The sequence below is a fragment of the Prionailurus viverrinus genome, chromosome F2 (genome assembly GCF_022837055.1).
Source record: "Prionailurus viverrinus isolate Anna chromosome F2, UM_Priviv_1.0, whole genome shotgun sequence".
Lineage (NCBI taxonomy): Eukaryota > Metazoa > Chordata > Mammalia > Carnivora > Felidae > Prionailurus > Prionailurus viverrinus.
This window is the reverse complement of record NC_062578.1, coordinates 46,188,635-46,207,860: the sequence shown is the minus strand read 5'-3', so window position 1 is coordinate 46,207,860 and position 19,226 is coordinate 46,188,635. Positions and strand designations below refer to the sequence as shown.

General features: G+C 50.4%; 1 protein-coding gene across 6 annotated transcripts in view; it reads right to left on the bottom strand.

Moving 5' to 3' along the window:
• Positions 1-183: 183 nt before the first annotated feature.
• Positions 184-19,226, bottom strand: part of VPS13B (vacuolar protein sorting 13 homolog B) — an 843,987-nt gene continuing 824,944 nt past the window's right edge. For all 6 annotated transcript variants that reach the window (XM_047842688.1, XM_047842692.1, XM_047842686.1 and 3 more), the window contains 6 exons: positions 16,693-16,869; positions 14,601-14,771; positions 7,796-7,972; positions 5,599-5,701; positions 4,788-5,037; positions 184-956 (listed from right to left, as the gene is read on the bottom strand). In XM_047842688.1, the coding sequence (XP_047698644.1) occupies positions 708-956; positions 4,788-5,037; positions 5,599-5,701; positions 7,796-7,972; positions 14,601-14,771; positions 16,693-16,869 (1,127 nt within the window). In that variant the 3' untranslated portion in view covers positions 184-707. The remainder of the gene's footprint in view (positions 957-4,787; positions 5,038-5,598; positions 5,702-7,795; positions 7,973-14,600; positions 14,772-16,692; positions 16,870-19,226) is intronic.

Genomic DNA, 19,226 nt, shown 5'->3' with positions numbered 1-19,226 from the left:
GAAGAGAGTGTCAAAGGGAATACCTAGTTGTCTGAGCACTCTGGGTGCTCTGTTTTCATTGACGGACATTGGATTTACTCTAAGTTGGTTTGCTAAAACGAATTGGAGAGACATTTTTTCCACAGTGTAGCTGGACAGTCATGAGAATGTCTTGTAAATTTCAGTAAAATGCAGACTTTAAAGTAGGAACATACATAGCAGGTTTTACTTAAAGAAGAGCATCACATTTAAGTAATAAATTTAACAAGTTAAACAATAAAATCCTAAGCACTTAAAGATTCCAAACATTTGCAGACGAGAGTATTAGGCCAAGATAGTGTTTTAGCCTAGAAACAGATGCGGTTGGGAATGAAGTTTTAACCAGTCTCTCCATTCTAAGGCCTGACCACATTTTGTGTTAGAGCAGAGAGTTAACAGATCTTAATTATAGTAAACAATTTAGCAAATACTATTAGAGAGCAAAAGGGAATACATGTGTGATGAGATGACAACAGAGACTTTTAATCAATGTCTCCAAATGGGAAAGGAACATGTTTTTTATTTACTGCATTTTAGTTTTAGGGAAAGGAATTAATTTTAGAAGAGGCTGAAAAACTACCTATAATTAAAGTATTGGCCTTGTGTTCATCTTAGATACTATCAGAACTAGTTACGTTTCTTTTTCAAAAATAAATTGTACAAGCAGGGATCAACACCTCAGAGGGTACTCAGGGGAACCCTTTTCTCAGGGCTTTATTTTTTACCATGTTAAATTTACTAATGAAGACTTGAGCAAAATGTGGGTCGGCCATATAATGGTATGTTTTCACCGTGGAGGGGAGAGGTTCCACAGCCACCACTGGGCATGCTGTCTGCACGGAAGAGCAGCTGGGGGCCAGGTGGCAGGATGTCTTTGTGATGTAGTCCACAAGTCTATTGTACTGTTGTTCTGACAGTCTCTCTCGGGCTCCATCCACCTAGGATCCAAAAATAAAGTCTTGAGTTGCCAAATTTTCATAATGGGACTCCCATGACCAAAGTATTCCTTCTGTTTTTGACTCATACATCTGTGCATTATGCTTTGAGGTCCTCTAATAAAGCCATTTTTATCCAACGCTGTGCTTTTTATTTTTCCTCTGAGCTGTGGCAGTGATAACACTGCGCTTTCAGCAGTACAAACGAAGCTCTGCATGGGACTGTTAGGACAACCTCCTTTGAATACGCGTTTGGTGTTGTGTGAAATTCCCATGTTTGAAGTTGATGATTTGGTAACATTTTACTCATTAACTATTAAACATCTGTCACTGCTCTTTACTAACCAGCTCAGGAACAAAGAAGAGTGTCTTTCCTCTGCATAAATCAACATTAAACTTGCATCCTGAAATAAAAGTTCTGTTTGCCTGTCTCCTTAAACCTCTAAAGTTTGACAGAAAAAATTCTGGAGAAGAGCACCTCTTTCAAACCAGTGGCTTTGGACAGAGCATTAAAAAAAATAAATACCTTTTGAACTGTAACATTTTCTGTTTTTATAAACACTAGGATTTAAAGCCAGAGGTTGGCGGGGGGGGGGGGGGGTGGTGGTGGGGGAAACTGGGCAGAGGAAGGGGAAATTTTTATGGAAAAAAAGGGAGGATGCAAAGTACATTTATGGTTCATAAAAGTCTGGCTCATCTTCAGTGGAACTCAAATAGGAGAACTGAGATATACTACCTAAGTTCTTAAGTGAGATTTTCTGAGAAAGCACCCATCAAAGGCAATTGGATCTATAAATTCTTCCCACCCTGAGCTTTTGTAGCTATCTGGGGTGTAGATCACGTGGACTGGGATGTTTCCAGTATAAACTACTGATCTGTGGGAATCAGGTAGCCACTGGCCTTTTCAGTGGTTCTGTACCTACCAAATGTTGGCAAGATCACTCCGGGTAAGAATTAACAAGGGCTTTTGAGTCCTCAAAGTAGTAGTAATGTAAAGAATTTCTGTGTTTCTGTGTAGGGCACAGAAACAGTGCAGCCAAGGGTGTCTTAAAAGCTGTACAAAGCCAGTAGACGGTAAGGAGTAAGGGCCTGCCAGAAAAATAAGTAGGGCATCCGTTAGAGTTCGGATCTCCTATTTTGAAGCTTGGGAAAGAAAATAAAGGCCCCCAAAGTTTCACTGACAGATGAAAGCTGTGTACCACCAGGCAAAGGCCAGAGCTCTGATGATATCATTTGATGGGGTCAGAATTCAGCTGGAAAGCTTTGAAAACACAGAAAGTCTTAATTGCTCCTCCTGAACAGCAGCACAGGAAAACCCGTGCTGTGAAAGGAACCTGGCCAAGGAATAAATTGACCTTCTGACTCATGTTGAGCCTCTCATAAGGGATTTCAATAATATGCCAGGCATATTAAGCAATTATTACCCTAAAAATGGCTGCATTTAACCAAGAAAAGCAAATGCTGATTTAAAAATACTTGAATCCTGCCACATTTCAATATACTGAGTGATGTCATGTACAAATTAATTCCTTCCAAATTTCAAAGGAGCTGTGTTTCCTAGTATCTGAAGCAAAAAAAGCAGAAAAGCCATTTTATATGAAGATCTAAAAATACTGTTCTTAGTTTTCCCTGGAAGACAGCAGGTAGGCTTCTTAACCCAGGTTTACATCTGTGGATTCAGTTTGCAGGTGACTAGTCCTGACTGACATGAGCACGGCAGCTGAGGAAAAGTCCCCGTGTCAAGCAGCACTGCCGAGTGATTCCCCCGCCTCGTTTTGCGCATACACTGGGTCACAGCACTCCTACGGAAGGGTGTGCTGTCTCAGAAAAGAAATGGGCATTTTGTTGTAAAGTTTGGGTCTCCTTTGGGGTGAGTGGGGAAGGGGGGTAGGGTTTGGACACAGGACTGAGGGGGCAGTTATTTCCTGTTTCTTAGGAGTTGGGGGAGGTAAAGTGGGATAGGTTCAGAGAAAGAATTTGGGGGCTGACCGCGTACTGGATCTCCACCATTTCTGTCCTGTGCCGGGACAGCCAGGTGCTGCTGGGTAAACTCCACAGCTGCCCTGCACTATTCCTGCCCTCAGTCATCTCTTCCGGCCTCTTCCCCCTTAATCCAGCCCCCTGTTCTCCCCGAGTACCGATGGAAGACCAGTGTTGAGCATGGTGTCCAGAGCATCGGTGCTTTTCTGCCTCTAACTCGGTGATCCCATGGTCTCAATTAACCTTGGCAACTTCTAGGAGTGGTGACTCCAGCTATCATCTCATTAACCCCTAGAGAAGCAGGCCTGTTCCTTCCCAGCTATGATAATTCCCCACAGTACCCTCCTCAAACAAAAGCCAAAGGGAGAAGGATCACAACTGAAGACAGTAGAGACCGTTTTAACAACAAAAGCTGAATCTCCAGTCTTCAGTTTAAGATATGAGATATTTCCCAAGCAGCTAAGGAATAACGATAGATTCCCGAGGGCCTTGGAAGTTTCTCGTTAGGGACCAAGGACTTGAAGATAATGACACCGTCCCTTGCCAAATCCTGTAGTCAGATCACTGCTGCTTTATTGTCAATTGGATCAGAAGATTTTGGCAGATCTAAAGTCGGCCTGGACATCTGACCTCTGTTTATTCCCAGAAAGTCATCAACTCGAAGAGCAATGTGCGCCTAGTGCCAAGCCCCAGCTTAAAGCCTGACTGATTAGGATCCAAGAAGCTAGAGAAATCTCAGAGTTGTTGTGGTTGGCTGTCTTCCCTCTTCTCAGATAATTTTACCCAAACAGCGGTGTGAGGGAGACACAGGCTCCCATACCAGGAAGAAAATAAAGAACGGGGCAGGACCCGCCGCAGGCAGGTTTGCTGTCCTTTCCTGGGGCCATCAGTCCTCAGGTTAGGACCAGCAGGTCCCAGCTTGCCACTGACCTGCACTCCCCTTGCTGAGTGGAAAAATAGGTCTGTTTCGTAGGTCAACTCTTAGAGACCCTTGGATCAGGCAGTGGGGAGGCAGGAACAGAGCAGTTTTCCACGGGGTGCACCTGCTTGCCGCTGGACTGTAGGAAGCTGGTGTCGCTCTTGTCAGGGCTCACCCCTGACACCCAGTGTGCCCTGCCTGGGCCTCCATCCCGTGGCAACTTCTGTGTGGTCGGGAGCCAGCATGCAGTACAGGAACAGGCCAGGCTGGGCCAGAGAGCTGCCCCAAGAGCCTAAGCGGCAGCCCAGGGGGTGCCCCACGGTATTTAAGGGATGGGAATCTGCCCCGTGGGAAAGGGAACGCTGAGCCACACACAGTACAGAGCAGGGGGAGGAAAGAGATTCGTGCCCAGAATTCTGACCCGTGAGGTCTTGGAGTGGAAACGGGGGAGAGTGAGACCTCTTTCCTGGTTTGTGAACTTGTTTCCCGGTCCCCTCACTTCCGTGGCAGTCCTCTCCTGTGCCACCAGACTTGTGCCTGCTTTGTGGAGCAGCAGCACAGAATTGCTGCCTCGGCCCTGGCCCTTCCTGGACACACCTGTGTATCCTGGAGCTCCGCTGTCCCATCTCCTTCAGCACCCCGGCACCCCGACGACCACGCCTTGTTCAGATCGTACGGTGGCATAGCCCCTAGCCTCAAGTCCATCTGGCCCGCTGCTGGGCTCCCCTAAGGAAGCCTCACACACACACCTGGGTTGGGGCTTCCCAACTTGCTTCCGCACTGGCCCCCTAGTCCCCCTCCCCCACGCCGCTTCCTGTGACGGCCCTCCCAGTCCCCAGCAGCCTCCACAGGCTGCAGCCCCAACTGCCTGGTTACCGGTGGTCTCCACTTCCCTGGCCGTTAGCCGCGCAGTCACCCCGTTTTCTGAAATGTACCTCCACGTCGCAGGCCACTCGCGGCTGCCTGAGCTGCACGATGAGCAGGTTGTTTTGCTTGCTGTCCTGTGCACAGTCGATCTCCGTGACAGGGAAGGCCTGCTGCTGCGTGTCCTCGCTGACGCTCACCACGAAGAGCACTTCCGAGGTCAGCAGCAGGCACCCTTCGTGCTCCTGGCCTGAGCCCCTCACCAGAACCACATCCAGGGCCATGTGGACTTCCGGTCTGCCCAGAGACTGAAGCATTTTCCTGTTTCAGAGGAGAGAAGTGAGGCTAGAAGCCAGTTTGGAAAAGATGGTCCTGTATCAGTGCGCACTGTACCAAGGGCTGGGGCATTCTTACGCGAAGGTCCCCAAGGGCAAAGGGCCCTCGCCAATCTGATGATCAACTTTAGCCTCACACGTAATGGCCACTTTCATTCGCAAACTGATTCTGGTCAACCGAATCCAGCTCCTTCCTGGGGACAAGGATTTCCCTTGGCTCTGACCAGCTCCTTTTCTTCCCATTAGAAACGTCACCGCTGATCAGAACGCTGCCTTCATGGAGAGTCCCCGGTCCCCTCGCAGGCCTAGGCTGCTCCGTCAGCGTGCAGCTTCCCCCGAGGGGTGCGCGAGAGGCGTCCCACATCTGGGGACGGCAGCCTCTCCCTGGTGCTATGATGGCCTCGCGCCGCCTGAGATGCCGAACGTGGCTGCTCCTCGCGCCCCCCCACCCAGGGCTCCCCTGGAAGTGTAGGGGCTGTTAGCTCGACAGCAAGCCAGGCCCTGTTAACATGCGTGTGCAGCTGAACAAGCGTCTAGATAATCTTACCAGACATATTTGACGTGGCTGTTTGGGGCCCGGTCAGCATGTAGATCACTTGGCTGATAGCGCTGTTTGGGAAGCTGAGAAAGTCCAGCTCCATGTAAAATACCTGTGGCGAGAGAAGTAAGGGTGTTTTACTAGTTGTTTTTCTGGAAACCAGTTCCACGGTATAGTGATGTCATCTGCTTATAGCCATCCATAAAACACTACAGATCCAAAATGATGTCAAGTCTTTGGAAGCGGTAGTATGGATAGATAGTCATTAAACACTGCAACACTCTGAACTCTGGCGATCTTACATTAGCTACAAACTGAAAAATGAGTGAACGACAGTCCAAGCATAGGCCGGACTGGCAATTAACGGAAGCATCACGCTCCTGGGAGTAATCCATCCTGAGCAACAGCTCACACGCCATTACAGTTTATGCGATAAAGTCAAGATTGTTAGCTGACTTCCTTGCTTAATGTTACAATACTTCTGTATCTGTGCTGGGCTGGGCAAACAATAAAAAACACAACACACACAGAGATGCACACAAAGGCACATGGTTTGCCTAGATACAGTATTTCAGTGACTTAATCCAGCTGTTAAACACGAATCCATTTACATTTATGAGCACTCGTGGGGCCTCCGGTTTATTACACGCTCCCCCTGGTGCCGGCACCGAACGAGGGCACCCAGCAGCACCACGCGGCCTCCAAAGAGACTCTCCAGAACCAAAGATGGTACTGCATGTGTGCTTCCCGAGGGCTTGTAAATGTTTATAAACGAGGCACAGTCATTAGACTGAGAGTTAGTGGTTTGTAAAACCTTCAGTGCGGTAATAAAAGTTTTACAAGAATGATGGAAAGCAACAAGGCCACGTGAAGCTCTGCTCCGAGATGCTCTGACCTACGGGAGGGGTTCTCAGCCCGGGAGACTCCCGGTGAGGAACAAAGGGATTTATGAAGGATGGGCTGGGGTCTGCAGCCACCGAACGCTGTTTACTGATGTGTAAGCATCTGATAAAGGGAGTGTGCCTGGGCCGCTTTCGGGCTATGGCGGTTCTTTGTGCCCCGTTCCCTGTGAGTGAAAATGTCATTCACGGAAGGAGGGGGGGGGGAGAGGGAGGGAGGGAGGGAGGGAGGGAGAGAGAGACAGAGACAGAAACGGGGAGGGAGGAGGCGAGGGGAAAAGCCAAGGGGAACACATGTTCGCATCTGTGTGGTCTCTGAAAGCCCCTCCGGATGGTTGCCGGAGCGGGGCATTTGTCTCCCGCTCTCCTCTTCTCAGACACTCCTGTCGGCCCCGCGGAGGCGCGGGGTGCCTGCGGTGAGATGTACCCCGGCCGCTATGGCCAGAGGCAGAGGGCTCGCGTGTCTGACAGCCCAGCCCTCCTGCGGTCTGTGAGAGTGGCCAGACAGCCGGCTGGAGGACCAGAATGAGGGCAAGGAGTGTCGGGAAAAAGGGAACAGTCGCAGTCACCTGTTGGTCAGGGCACTGCGGTGCGCTCTGCCAAGAGCGCAGAACATAATACGGGGGGAGGCGCTTCCTGCCGCACACCCATCACTCCCGCGTGTACACGAGCATGGGAGGGGCCCGGCACCCCACCATCCGAGAGCAGGTGGTGCCACGAGCCCGTTCCCCACAGCTGTCTGCTCGGGGAAAGGCTTTCCAGGAACTCGGCCCAGAGTCTGCAGAAGCAGGGCTCTGTGAGCGCGTGTGCGCGAACCCACGTACGCCCGCGGGCACACACACGCTCCTCTCTCTCCGAATACATACATGCTGCCTCCACACAGATATCTTCCTGCCTTATAACCTACTTTTCCTTTCAAACTGGTCACCAGAAAAAGTAATAGTTCTAGACTCTGCTTCAATATTTTCTACATATCGCTCTCAACTGCCTTCAACCTCACTGGTTTCTTCTCACTAAACTCTATTTTATTTAGATGTACTGTAAAAAGATTCTGTGAGATAGATATAATGAAATTACAAATTGATTTCCTGGGCCCTTAATTATTATAATTTATGATTAGTAGTATGATTCTACCCTTTGCACAAATAAGTGTAAGGAGCTGAGAAAGACGGCTATTTGCCTACTTGTAGATGTATCCATTCTATTTTCACTGCTTTGCCATGCGAAGGCCTACGTTAACTCGGAGACCCTAATCGCAAACTAATCGGTGACGTCTGAGCTGGCCTGTCGGGTGCCCCGCGACTTACCATAGCCGGTCTGTGACACGAGCTCAGCGGCTCCTCCGATGGGCTTTGTGAACACCCCCATGATTCCTTTCCCCACGCCCGAGATGACACCCTTGGCCTTGTGTCCTGCTGAAGCATGAGCTTCCGATGTCCTCTGGAAGTTCTGCATGGGCTGATCGACTATGCCAGCAATTGCACCTGAAAGACAGCAAATGCCTCCAGTGAGGACTGAGGCTTAAAATCCCGAGAAAGAGAAAACCTTCAATCCAGAAGACGGTTTTATGTGGATCGAAGATGAAAATGCACCCTCCTTAGGAAGTTCTTTACTATACATTTATTCATCAATTACGTAAGTTCATGGAGCACTGAGTTAGACATGTATGATCTTCACCAGAACATAATATTCAGCCTGGGTTTTTGGTCCATCACAGTTAGGATCTGTGAAGTCCGGTTCAGAATTTAATAACCAAGTCAGACTATTCCAAAGTGACACTTCACACGCCTTTGTCCAGAAGACAAAGAGGAGAGAGCAAGCCTGCTCAGCCTGATACATTTTCACTGACGTAAGAGGGTGAAAAAAACTGGAAGAGACTGTCCCCTTTCCATGTTCTCCCTTTTAATAGTGATAAGAGAAATTCTTTAATAATACATTAATGTAATTGTTGACACAGCAATTATTTCTATTATAGCTAATCTGTTTTGAGTGCTTGCTATGTGCTGGGGACTATATCCAGTGTTATTTGTAAGAGATCATTAATCCTCATAATCCTAGGAGTCGGACGTGGTTTTTATCCTCAGCTCCTAGATAAGGCCGAGGAGCACAGAGAGGTTAAGGAGTTTGTCCCCAAGGTCACACAGCTGTCCTATGCCTGAGCCAGGGTTTGAGTCTAGAGAGGCAGAGTCCCAGCCCAGCTCTAAACCACCAAGCTGTTCACTGATCCTGTTTATAAAAGAGGCTCTCCGGTCTGCCAGTCTTAGAAAAACCTCCTTCCTTCCTACTTCCATTGAGGTTTGGCCGCTTGCTCTTCACTTCAGAACAGCTACCCTGCTCTCAGCAGTCTGCTCCCGCGGTTTTCCCAGGGGGCAGCCCGGTCAGGTATCCTGGAGGGCGAATCCCTCAGCCTCCTGTGGGTCCTTCCTCTTGTTCCTCTTGCTTTGAGACTTCATAAGGGCTTCACTGGTCCCAGTTTTGTTTTGTTTTTTCTTTCCCCCAATGATGGAGTGGAGGGTTCTCTAGCTCAGTAAGAAGTAAACATTTTATTACAGTTCTTGACAGAATTTTCTGTTTTCAACTCAGTCCTGCTAGGATTAATGGAAAGGATGGAAAATGCAGAGTCCCCCTGGTAGAAATTTTAGTACATGTCAAAACCCATTATTCCAAATGCCACTAATTCAAAGTCTCTTGGGTAAACGGAGATTTCCAGGTCTCTGTTAATGACCTGCTAATTTCAAGTAATATTCCCCTGAACAAAATCCAGTAAAACAAAGGCCAGTTCCTTCGGGTCAATTGTAAAGGGAAAGTTCTTCATGGATTCCATTCCTCTGAATTTGGACAGAGCCATTTAAATTTATGTATCGACAGATTAAGAATGACCTGAGGCGACGGGTCTGTTTCTCAGCCTTGACCAAATCTTCCCAAACCTTCTCAGCAACTGACTGGGGAGGCAGAGGACGCTGCTCCCCAGTGGACCCAGCTGCCCTGCCTGTGGAGGGCCGAGGGGTCACTGTTTCAGCGCCCTCCAGACACCCCTCCCGGCACTCAGGCTGGGGAGCTTGCCTCGTGTGCTTAGGAGGAGGACTGTGATGTTCTGCTGTCCATCCACGAGGTTGGGAGTCAGAGCAGCTGGGAAGTGTCAATGGGGGTGGCGGCCACCATTGGTGCACGGCAGAGGCAAGAACCGTGGGGTCTTCTCTTCAGATCATCTCAGGGTAGACAGTTCAAAGGGAATAGCATCAAATCAAAGAATATAGCTTTTGTGGGGTGCCTGGGTGGCTCAGTCGGTTGAGCGTCCGACTTTGGCTCAGGTCATGATCTCACGGTTTGTGGGTTCGAGCCCCGCATCGGGCTCTGTGCTGACGGATCAGAGCCTGGAGCCTGCTTCGGATTCTGTGTCTCCTTCTCTCTCTGCCCCTCCCCCACTTGTGCTCTGTCTCTCTCTGCCTCTCAAAAATAAAATAAATGTAAAAAAAAAAAAAAAGAATACAACTTTTGTAACGTCATGATCTGATTTCTTTGAAAGGTCTCCAAGCTTAAGTCAGTAGGAAAACGGAGGGAAATACAAACTCACCAATAGATTAAATTATTTAAGAAATGCCTTTTCTCAAGGACAGATTTCCATTAAGACTATTAAAATTGAGTTGAGGGGCCTGTGGTTACTTCATGGAGAAGCTTCCACTTCCCTTTAACGTGCCAGGCCTAACCTCTACGAGGAATGTAGAGCCTTGATGGCCGTGAGTATCCATACAGAGCTCTAACTTCTAACTTCTACCTGCCTAAGTGCAAACAGGTATCACAGTGAAACTCCCCTTTGATCTTCCACTTTCTCCGGCCACCAGCCACAGGGAGGGCTCAGTAACCGCGGCTTTGATAGATAAACTCTTTGGGCAGCCCAGAGAGTGGAAAATCTGAACCTCATGACAAGGTGTTAGATTCTCAGAGGTAGAGAAGGAGCTGTCAGATCCCATGCCCCGGCCCAGCACCAGACCCTGGAGGGGAAAAGCTGGCCTGTCACACACACCAACACCTCACTGGTCACCAGGTGCGAGCCGGAGACCAGAGAGGCCGTGAGAGACTAGCAGCCATTTCGCGGCATCTGCAGCCGTGCCCGGAGAGAGGCAGCTTCTCTCAGGGCTTCAGCAGGCTCTCTTATTAGGTCTAATCCACCTAAATCCCACGACTGGTAAATTATTTACTGTCATATACTTGACCTCTGCTCTAAGTAGTGGAAACTGATCCCCAAACTTGTCTGTTGGCATCAGGCCCACGGGGCGGGCGGCCACATGGAGCTGGCTGTGATGTGATGAAGGGAGGTGCGGAAGGAAGCGTGCCTCGGAGGGGAGTTTCCGTGCGCTCTGCGCGTGCCGGGCGAGGCAGAGGCGGGAGGTGTTCCCTTTGCTACCCTTTAGCTGGAGGAGGAAGGCTTTCTTTGTGAAGCAAGGGGGGGCCTCCCTCACTCTTCCAGGACCACCTCCCCAGCCTTGGGCGGAAAACACTGCTCGCCGCTCTATGAAGCTTCCTGCCTACGTGGCTATTTTGGTGCTGCCCTCGCCACGTGCTGTAATTTTACTTTGGACACTTTTTTTTTTCAGATCCCAACAGCAGAGGCACAGGCCTAAGGCGGGCAGTACGGCACAGCACTTCAGAGACGAACCAAACCTACACACAGAGTACGGGAGGTATTCTAGCTTGAGGCCAGAACGGATTAATTTCACCGGGGAGGAAGCACTTCTGTTATTCCCAGATTCTCCACTAACTGCAACCCGCCTGCCGACGGCCGGCAGTGGCATCGGGACTGCTCATCGGTGCCAAGTCCTGGTGCCTGGCTCTTCCTCACTCACTCCAGGGCAAATGTCCCGATTCACCTGGGAGAGGCCGATTTGGGTGGGATTCCGAGGGGCAGACCAAGCGTGGCGTGGACACGGAGGGTGTGGCTGCTGGGAAATCCGGCAGTGCTTCGGCCATCAGGCAGCGGCCCAAGAGAAGGGGATGACAGAAGCAAGCTCTGACATCCTGCCTTTGGTATTCACGAGAGAGAAGTCACGTCTGGGAGGGAACACGGAGTGTGACCGTGACACGGAGCTCACATCCTCTCCCAGCACGGACTCCAGGGTGCAGGAGAAAGGGGGGTGTTTGGGGAGTGGGTTTGGTAAATGTGGGGAAGCCTTATTACCAATTCTGTAGGCTAAACAGAGTTTTCCCCAAAGCCACTGCTCTCTCAAAACTGGTGGCGCTCGTCCAAGCGCCTCGGCGGCATCTCTCCGCCGGCTGACACTTCCTTGCTGACTGGGGCGACGCGGCTGGGCACGGCAGCTAACGACTCCCTTTGATTTTTCAAGGACCTCGTAACACTCCACAGTGTCCCCATGAGGGTGAAACAGAGGCAAGAAGGCCCACCAAACCCATAAACATTTGGGGAAAATGTGTTTTTCCTACCCTGGAACTTTCAATTGTTCAGTCTCTCCACATCCTGATTGTTTCCAGGCTCGGAGCCCTCCAGGGTGGGTGACATGTGGAAAAAAGCCCAGGCTCTTGTCCTGGTGGAGGTGTGACCTGGGCAAGTCACTTAACTTCCTATCTGTGCCAGGGCTTGCAGATCAGACAGGATGACACATGTGAAAATGCTCCGTCGACTCTCAAGTGGTCTTTCAAAATATTTTTGCTAACTGGGTTGTAAATGTTTCTTCTAGAGGAAGAAACCGAGGAACTAATATTCTGGTTTCACTCAGCATGGGTTTCAAACAAAATGATAATAGCTCTAGCTTCAATCAGGCACTTCATTGCATTTAGCAGTTGTAAGCACCATTTCTGGGGATAAATTAAACGGTGATAAATCTAGAATTTCCTAGGTGAGGGACTTGATTGGTCCTCCTCTTGTCCCTCCTCTCATCTTCCTGCTACACATCAGGTAGTTCTAGGACTGGACGTTTTTGAGATGACCTGGTGATTGAGTAGGACAGAGAGTTCTTGAACTCCCAGAGGGAAGGCGGCAGATTGGAGCCAACTCGGAGATGCCCACTGGGAACTAAAAATGAGGAGCATGGCAATGGGCGCCTTGCTCAGGGTGCGCGGCTAGAGGCGGTGCTCCTGGGGGCCCAAGGTCAGGCGGCTGCCTGCACGCACAGTCAGCACACACCCAGAAGGGATTTCCATCATCCACAGAACTCCCAGGTCTTTGGAAATTACCAGAAATGCAGAAAGACTGTGAGCCCACTCACAGAAGAAGTTTCACAGACAGACTAAATGATTCCCTCGCATGTATATGAGGTTGTACAAGACGTGATAGAGCAAAGATTTTAGGACTTTCTGGCCTGGTTAACAACAGGCGCCGAATTAAAAAGTGGGACACCGCAGAGGGAGGATCGTGGTTCCTCACATAATGGATTTCTACCACCAGGCCCAATTTTACACAGTGGCACCTGGGTAGCGGGTGTGGGCTTGTCTGGGTGGGAAAAGGACGGACTGGTTGGGAGGGACACAGCCACAGGCCAGCCAGCTCGGGTCTCCTCTGCTGAGCACCTGTGAACCCCAAACAGAGCTTGGCTAGAGGGAAGGAAGCTCTCCTGCCCAGTGTAGAGGGCCTAGAAGCCCATGATTCTTAGCCAAAAAAGGCCCCAAAGACCCCAACCAATGACCCGAAGCCTCCAAGATAACCTCAGTCACTTCCTGTGGTTCCAGCAACTTGATCCCTTGAACTGAAACTAAAGCAAGACTGCTTCCGCCATTGTCTGCTTGTCTTTCTCTGGTGGGACGCTCTTTGAAATGAGGCAACTATTACAGTTTCTTTGCTACCAGAACCTAATAATGAGTATCAGTGGTGCTGTTTACCAAACACGGACACTTTGCCTGGCACAGGTCATTATTATTACCTCTAAATCATGTTATTACCAGCCCCAATTTACAAAGGAGAAACCCAAGTTCAGAAAAGAGAAGAACATGCCTGAGGTCACAAAGAAAGGACCCTGACACCCTTGTCTGGGTCCGCTGGCCCCTCAGGAATGTGGCTCGCTCCCACGCCACTGTGCCTTCCCCGGAGCAGACACCCTGGCCTCCGGACTGCTCCTCTACCTGGAAGTTCCATCCCAGGTCATACGTAAGCCTCCCAGTTTACACGCGCATCATCACACGACAGTGCCCCACACCACAGAATGTTACGACTTAATTTCCAGTAACTTGACCTGACCTAACATCTCACTGCTTCCTCCCAGGGCCTCGGCTGGCTGCGCTGCGGGCTGAGGCTAGAACTGCAGACTGGAGAGAGGACAAATCCTTTCAAGCTCATCTTGTCTGACCTCTGCTCTCCCCGCTCTGGGCACTTTGATCTCCCTGAGATGCACACTCCTTCTGATGCACAGCAGGCCAGCTGCCAAGCAATACAGTTTTAAATTCCTTTGCAAACAAATAAACAAAAGATACCCTTGAAAATCCTGCTCTGCAAAATTTCAGCTCTGAAGCTTCCTTTTTATAGATCTTTCCAAAGCAACTTATTTTTCGAACATTTGTAGTCCTTGGAAATATCCACGGTAATCTTCACTTCTAACTATACCATCTGGCTGCTCGACAAACAGTAATTACTCTGAGGCTGAGCCTGCACTCTTGAAAAAAATAAAAGGGGAGAAGCGGGCTCCTCACTGAAGTTTATGTGACGTTCGCACGCCGCTGAAGTGCTTCTCAAAGGTGAGCGTCTGCCATATGTGCATGGCGGAGAGGGCGTGGCACAACGTCTGCCTGTGACCTTGACAAGCGAACAGTGGCCCTGTGCTGCTGTCCTTGCGCTGACACCCCCACGCTTGGGGGGGCGCCTATGGAAGGACACTTATGTGGGCGGGGGTGGGGGGTGGGTAGAGCCTGGGCATCTGTGCAGGTGAGCCTCTATCCGGGAAGGTCAGGGGACGGCCCCATCACGGCTGCTTGATGGCTTTGGTAAGGAGGTCCTGTCCCAGTGCCTCATGGATGCAGGGCAGGAAGCAGAGGGAGTGCCCTCCTCTCCCTGAGCCTCAGCTTTGCCTGCAGGAAGGATGGAAACCGTACAACCACCCCTAGTCCCGGGGAACTGAGCACCTGGCCGGCCCGCAGAGCCATGAGCGCGCGTCCCCCACAGCTCCTTACCGAGCAGGCTGATGCCCAGGCGGGACAGGCCCTGTCGCAGCCCCTCGCCCAGGCTCTCGGGCAGCTGCCGCCGCCACTCCTCCTGCCGGTTGTAGTGCTCCTCGTCCAGTGAGAGGCGGTCCATGTTCCGGGCCAGGCTCGTGGCCAGGTTGGTGATGGAGGTGAGGGTACCTGAGGGCACAAGAGCACGTGGGTTGGCCTTATGGTCACATACATGGGGGGCCCCCGGGGATCGGTCCTCACAGGGCTGGTGGTGGGGGAGGGGTGCCTTGGGACCTGCCCAGGTGGTGAGTGACGGGGGCTTCCTTTGGGCAGCTTGAAGCAACAGCCTGAAGAAAATTGTGAAAAAAAGGCGAAGATTAACACTTGCTCACCAGGGTGACGGCACGCCTCAAAACGGGTCAGGCGAGAATCTCTGTTGCCAGAAAAATGCCCAGAGTTTCAGATGAAAGTAGCATTCGCTATTGTTTGATGGTGGAGGCTTGGCTAGAGCACTCAGTTTTGAAGTCCTCACTGAGGCCCAGTTTTGAAAGTTAAAATTTGCTCTCATTTTAAAGGTTAAGGTCATGCTGCTGAATCTTAGATTGTAAAGAAATATTTCTATTTAGGAATAAAATTTATTTCCCCCCTTCATCTCTCATAGCAGAGGGAGACCCTAAACTGTATCACCAGACATTCAGAGGCAACAACGATTGGTGCCGCACAGAACATGTGCGGTTTTGATTCTCGGGGTGTTAACTGAAAACAGTGAGGACAATAAAGGAGAGAGGACACGGGAAAGCCATGACTATGTCGGGTTTTCTGGCAAGTCTGTACAGGTCTCAGTGAAGCCACACTGAAAGACATCAATGGACAGATCCTGACACTAACGAATTCACTCATCTGTGAGAGGATGTCCGGCTCCAAGAGGAGACGGAAGATGTCGTTTTTGCCGCTGCATCTTTACCAGTAATCTAAAAAGAAAAAGTCCACGTGCACACGCAGACAGCAGCAAATGAGACAGTTTTCCCTAAGAGAAGGAGAGAACAAGTGTAAAACACATTCAGTGAGTCAGTATGCTAAAATTACTGCGGGCTTCAGTTTAGCAGGTGTCGGTTGTCTTATTTGAAAATAAAAACAACAGAACCACAAAGACTCAAGTGTCGGGAGTGAGAAATCCGCCAGTGACTCATCGGTGAGCTCCTCCGGCTCTCAGCTCACAGGCCTCCCGGACGGCCGGGGCCCAGGGGAGTGGGCCCGGCCTCGTCCACACAACTCGGTTTACTGCTCTTGCCATTCTCCTGCCAGCCCCCCTCTAGGACGACGGGCGCTCATATTTCAGGCTCCTCTGCTTTTGAGCCTTCTGGAGACTTCTATAACCTACCCACTCATAACAGAGTTGCAGCACTGTTGACATTAAAAAGCCTTTTATGGGGGAGAAGCCCTTTGCCCTGTTTTCCCTGCCTCCTGCTGAGAAGAAAAGGGGACTCAGATGGCCCTTGTTAGTTCCCGAGTCACTGCCAACCTGACCAAAATATCGTCAAGCACACACAGGGGTAAAACGAAAACATTCCCCTTCATGCGGGCAGCAGTCTGGCTTCTGTGCCCCGTGACCTATCCGGGCCACAAGATGGCACTGTTGATGTGGCATATGCTGGAGGAAAGCTGGCTGGTCCCCTCCAAATCCGCTTCCACGTCCAAACGTATCCATGTCCTTCCGCAAGTTATGACAACTGTATCTACATTTAAAAAAATGAAGAGGCAACACAGTGTAGGGTTGCTGATGTGTAGCAGAAGTCCTGAACACCTTTAATATTTCTGTATTTATCGCATGGAATAACAGTTGAGCCAATGCTTGTTTTCCCAATGGGAGGTGTAAGGTTCTGAAGTTTCTGAAACATTTTCACACACTGCAGGCAAGCAGCGATCTGTTTAAAACATAAGGCATTAGATGTGAGCTTTGTTACAAATCCAACATTTCACGGCAATCTAACGGGCTAAACAAAGGTAGAGGCACACTGAAGGCCCTGAAAGCTGTAATGTGTTCTTCAAAAAGGAAAAATAAGGGGAGGAATGAACATGAGGCTTTATGAAAAGAAACCAAAGTAGCTACCTTTGGAAATGTGCTTTACAAATGACGTTGTCCCTCTGGAGACTCCACTCACGAAGGCTCCCGGGCCTCTGGTCAGCCCCTCGTACGGAAGCCTAAAGAAGTCGGCGATGCCATTCCCGACGCTTCGCACCAAACTTGCGGGGCTGCCGAGGATTTCCAGAGATCCAACCACCCAGCCTGGAAGGGACCAACGGGAAGGGGCGACTGAGACCTTCAATGCGGCACTTTCAACATTGGGGAACAGTGACCCATTTTCCCTGCAATTCATTTTTCACACTGGAATTGAGAATGTTATAAGCTCCTCTGGAGCACAATCTGGGAAATAACTCATTCACTGTGAATTCATAAATGGCAAACTTTCATACTTTATAAATCAAAGCGATCCTTTGGCAGCCTCACAAATAGCTTTAATATGACTTCCCTGCCCGAGTCTCCTGTATTCCCGCTAAGAGGGACCCGCGTGCGAGGGGACACGCGTTCCCATGCACCCGAGGAAAGGCGGTCTCCCAGGGTGCAGGTGTTTGCAGGCTGGGAAGCTGTCTTTAGAACCACCTCAGGGCAGCGGAGGCACCAGGAGGGGGAGGAGGCCAGATGCTAAATGGGGTGTTGCAAAGGAGAGGCAAAGTTCTGACAAGGATGGAGGAGTTATTTTTAATCTTTCCCAATCCTACCCAGCTGAGTGCTTTCCTTTGGAGCAGAGCTGAAGCCAGACAAATGTCTCCCCTTCAACCCCAGCTTCAGTTGTGTAAACATTGGTGACATGGACATACTGATTAGGTTAGTGAGAGGGAGTGTTCCCTTCCAGTGTCCCAGGAGGGGAGCTTTGGATCTGGTTTCCTATTTGAGCAGGGGCTTGCCAGGGGCCGGCCTGCTCAGTGGCCTGACTGTGGTGTATGCTGTCTCGTGGGAACGCGGCTGTGCGTGAACTTCACCGTGGCTTCCCTTCACCTTGCTCCCCGGGGAGGGGGCTCAGCACTTTCACCCAGTGGACTGGAGGGGCCGGCAGGGCCAAGGGCTAAGCACACGATTGTAGACAGGTGACTTCCTCTGGGAACCACGGACCCCCCGCCAGACTGTGGCCAAGAGTGCTCTCGTGGGGAGGCCGTGGGGACAGGACGCGTGTGCGAGCGAATCCTGCCTCACCAGTAGATTCTTGGAGGATAAGCCTGAGACAGACCCTCGGTCAAGTCACTGGTCCCAGAGGGTCAGCAAGGTGTGGCTGCAAGAACCACGCCAGAACCCTAAAGGGTTCCGGGCCCAGCCCCTACACATAGAGAAAGACATTCTTAAATTTTGAGTCCATTCCTCTTTTCTGGAACATCAGGAGGATACCACTAGGGTTTAGGTTAAAAGAGGGAATCAGTTCCAGAAGGTAAGAACTATAAATGGGAGGGCCTCTGGGTGCCAGGCATTCAGCTTATTTCATGCTCAAGGTCACTGTGCAAATGAAGTGCTGTTATATCCCTTTACATAAGGATGAGCTAATGACTGGGCTTCTCCCTGGGCTCAGGGGTAGCAGCCTCAGGGGACCGAGATGAGGCTGACCTGGTGTTACTCTGTCTCCAAGTGTGGCTCTGAGATTAGGTCAAGGGCTCACAATCTCCCCACTGCTTGGACACGTGGGCTGGGTTTCCAAACGAGGTTTACCTCGTTGCTCAGCCCACCCACCCTCTTTCTGTGAGCCTGGGTTGCAATGGGCAGGCAGGGTGCTGAAGAAGGTTGTGGAATACGGTTCCCTGGAGGGCTCACTCTGCAGGTAAAGAAACAGCAGATTCCCTTTAACCTGGAATAGTCATAAGGTTCTACCTGCAGGTAGCAAGTTGTTCTAGAAACATCTTAATTCCCCTTCTCTCCATAGATTTCACACACAGGATAAAGAAAGGAGAGTAAGATATTGCCAAGCACAGACCATCTACAATGGGCCCTTCAGAGTCAGCACGGTGGGCGCAGAGTGAAGGGATCCCACCCAGCCTCCCCATCTGGCTCCCCCAGCCACCCGAAGGTGGGTAGGTTTCCTGGGTCAGGAGCACTGCCTGACGGGAGGGCCATGTGTGGGCCAGAGTTACTTCTCAGCAGCATGGGAGCTAGCCAGAAACGGGCAGGAAGTATCTGAGGACACTCCTTCTTTATCGTCCAGAAGCAAGTATCCTTTGCCTGTATGTTTGGAGATTTGGTTGGAAAAGAGTGTCTGTCTGACTTCCTATCAAATTGAGACTTGGGTGTAGAGGGACCCCAGGAGATTAGAAAGCCCACGTTCTTTCCTTCAAATAGGCTATTCATTTCTAATTACTTGACTGTTTACTTTTAAAACCTCCTCAAGGTGAAGCCACAAACTTCCCTAGAAATGAGGTCAGGGTATTTCGACCATCCCAGTTAAGAACCTTCTAGTCAAGTTCAGTGGGTGAATCCTGACCCACGTGAGATACAGATGCAAGTTGTTCACTCCCAGGCCAGCCCTCCCCCTTCCTCCAAGAGGATGCTAGTACATTCTCTCGAAGCCTCTTCTACCTGGGTGCTGGTAACCTGCTACCATC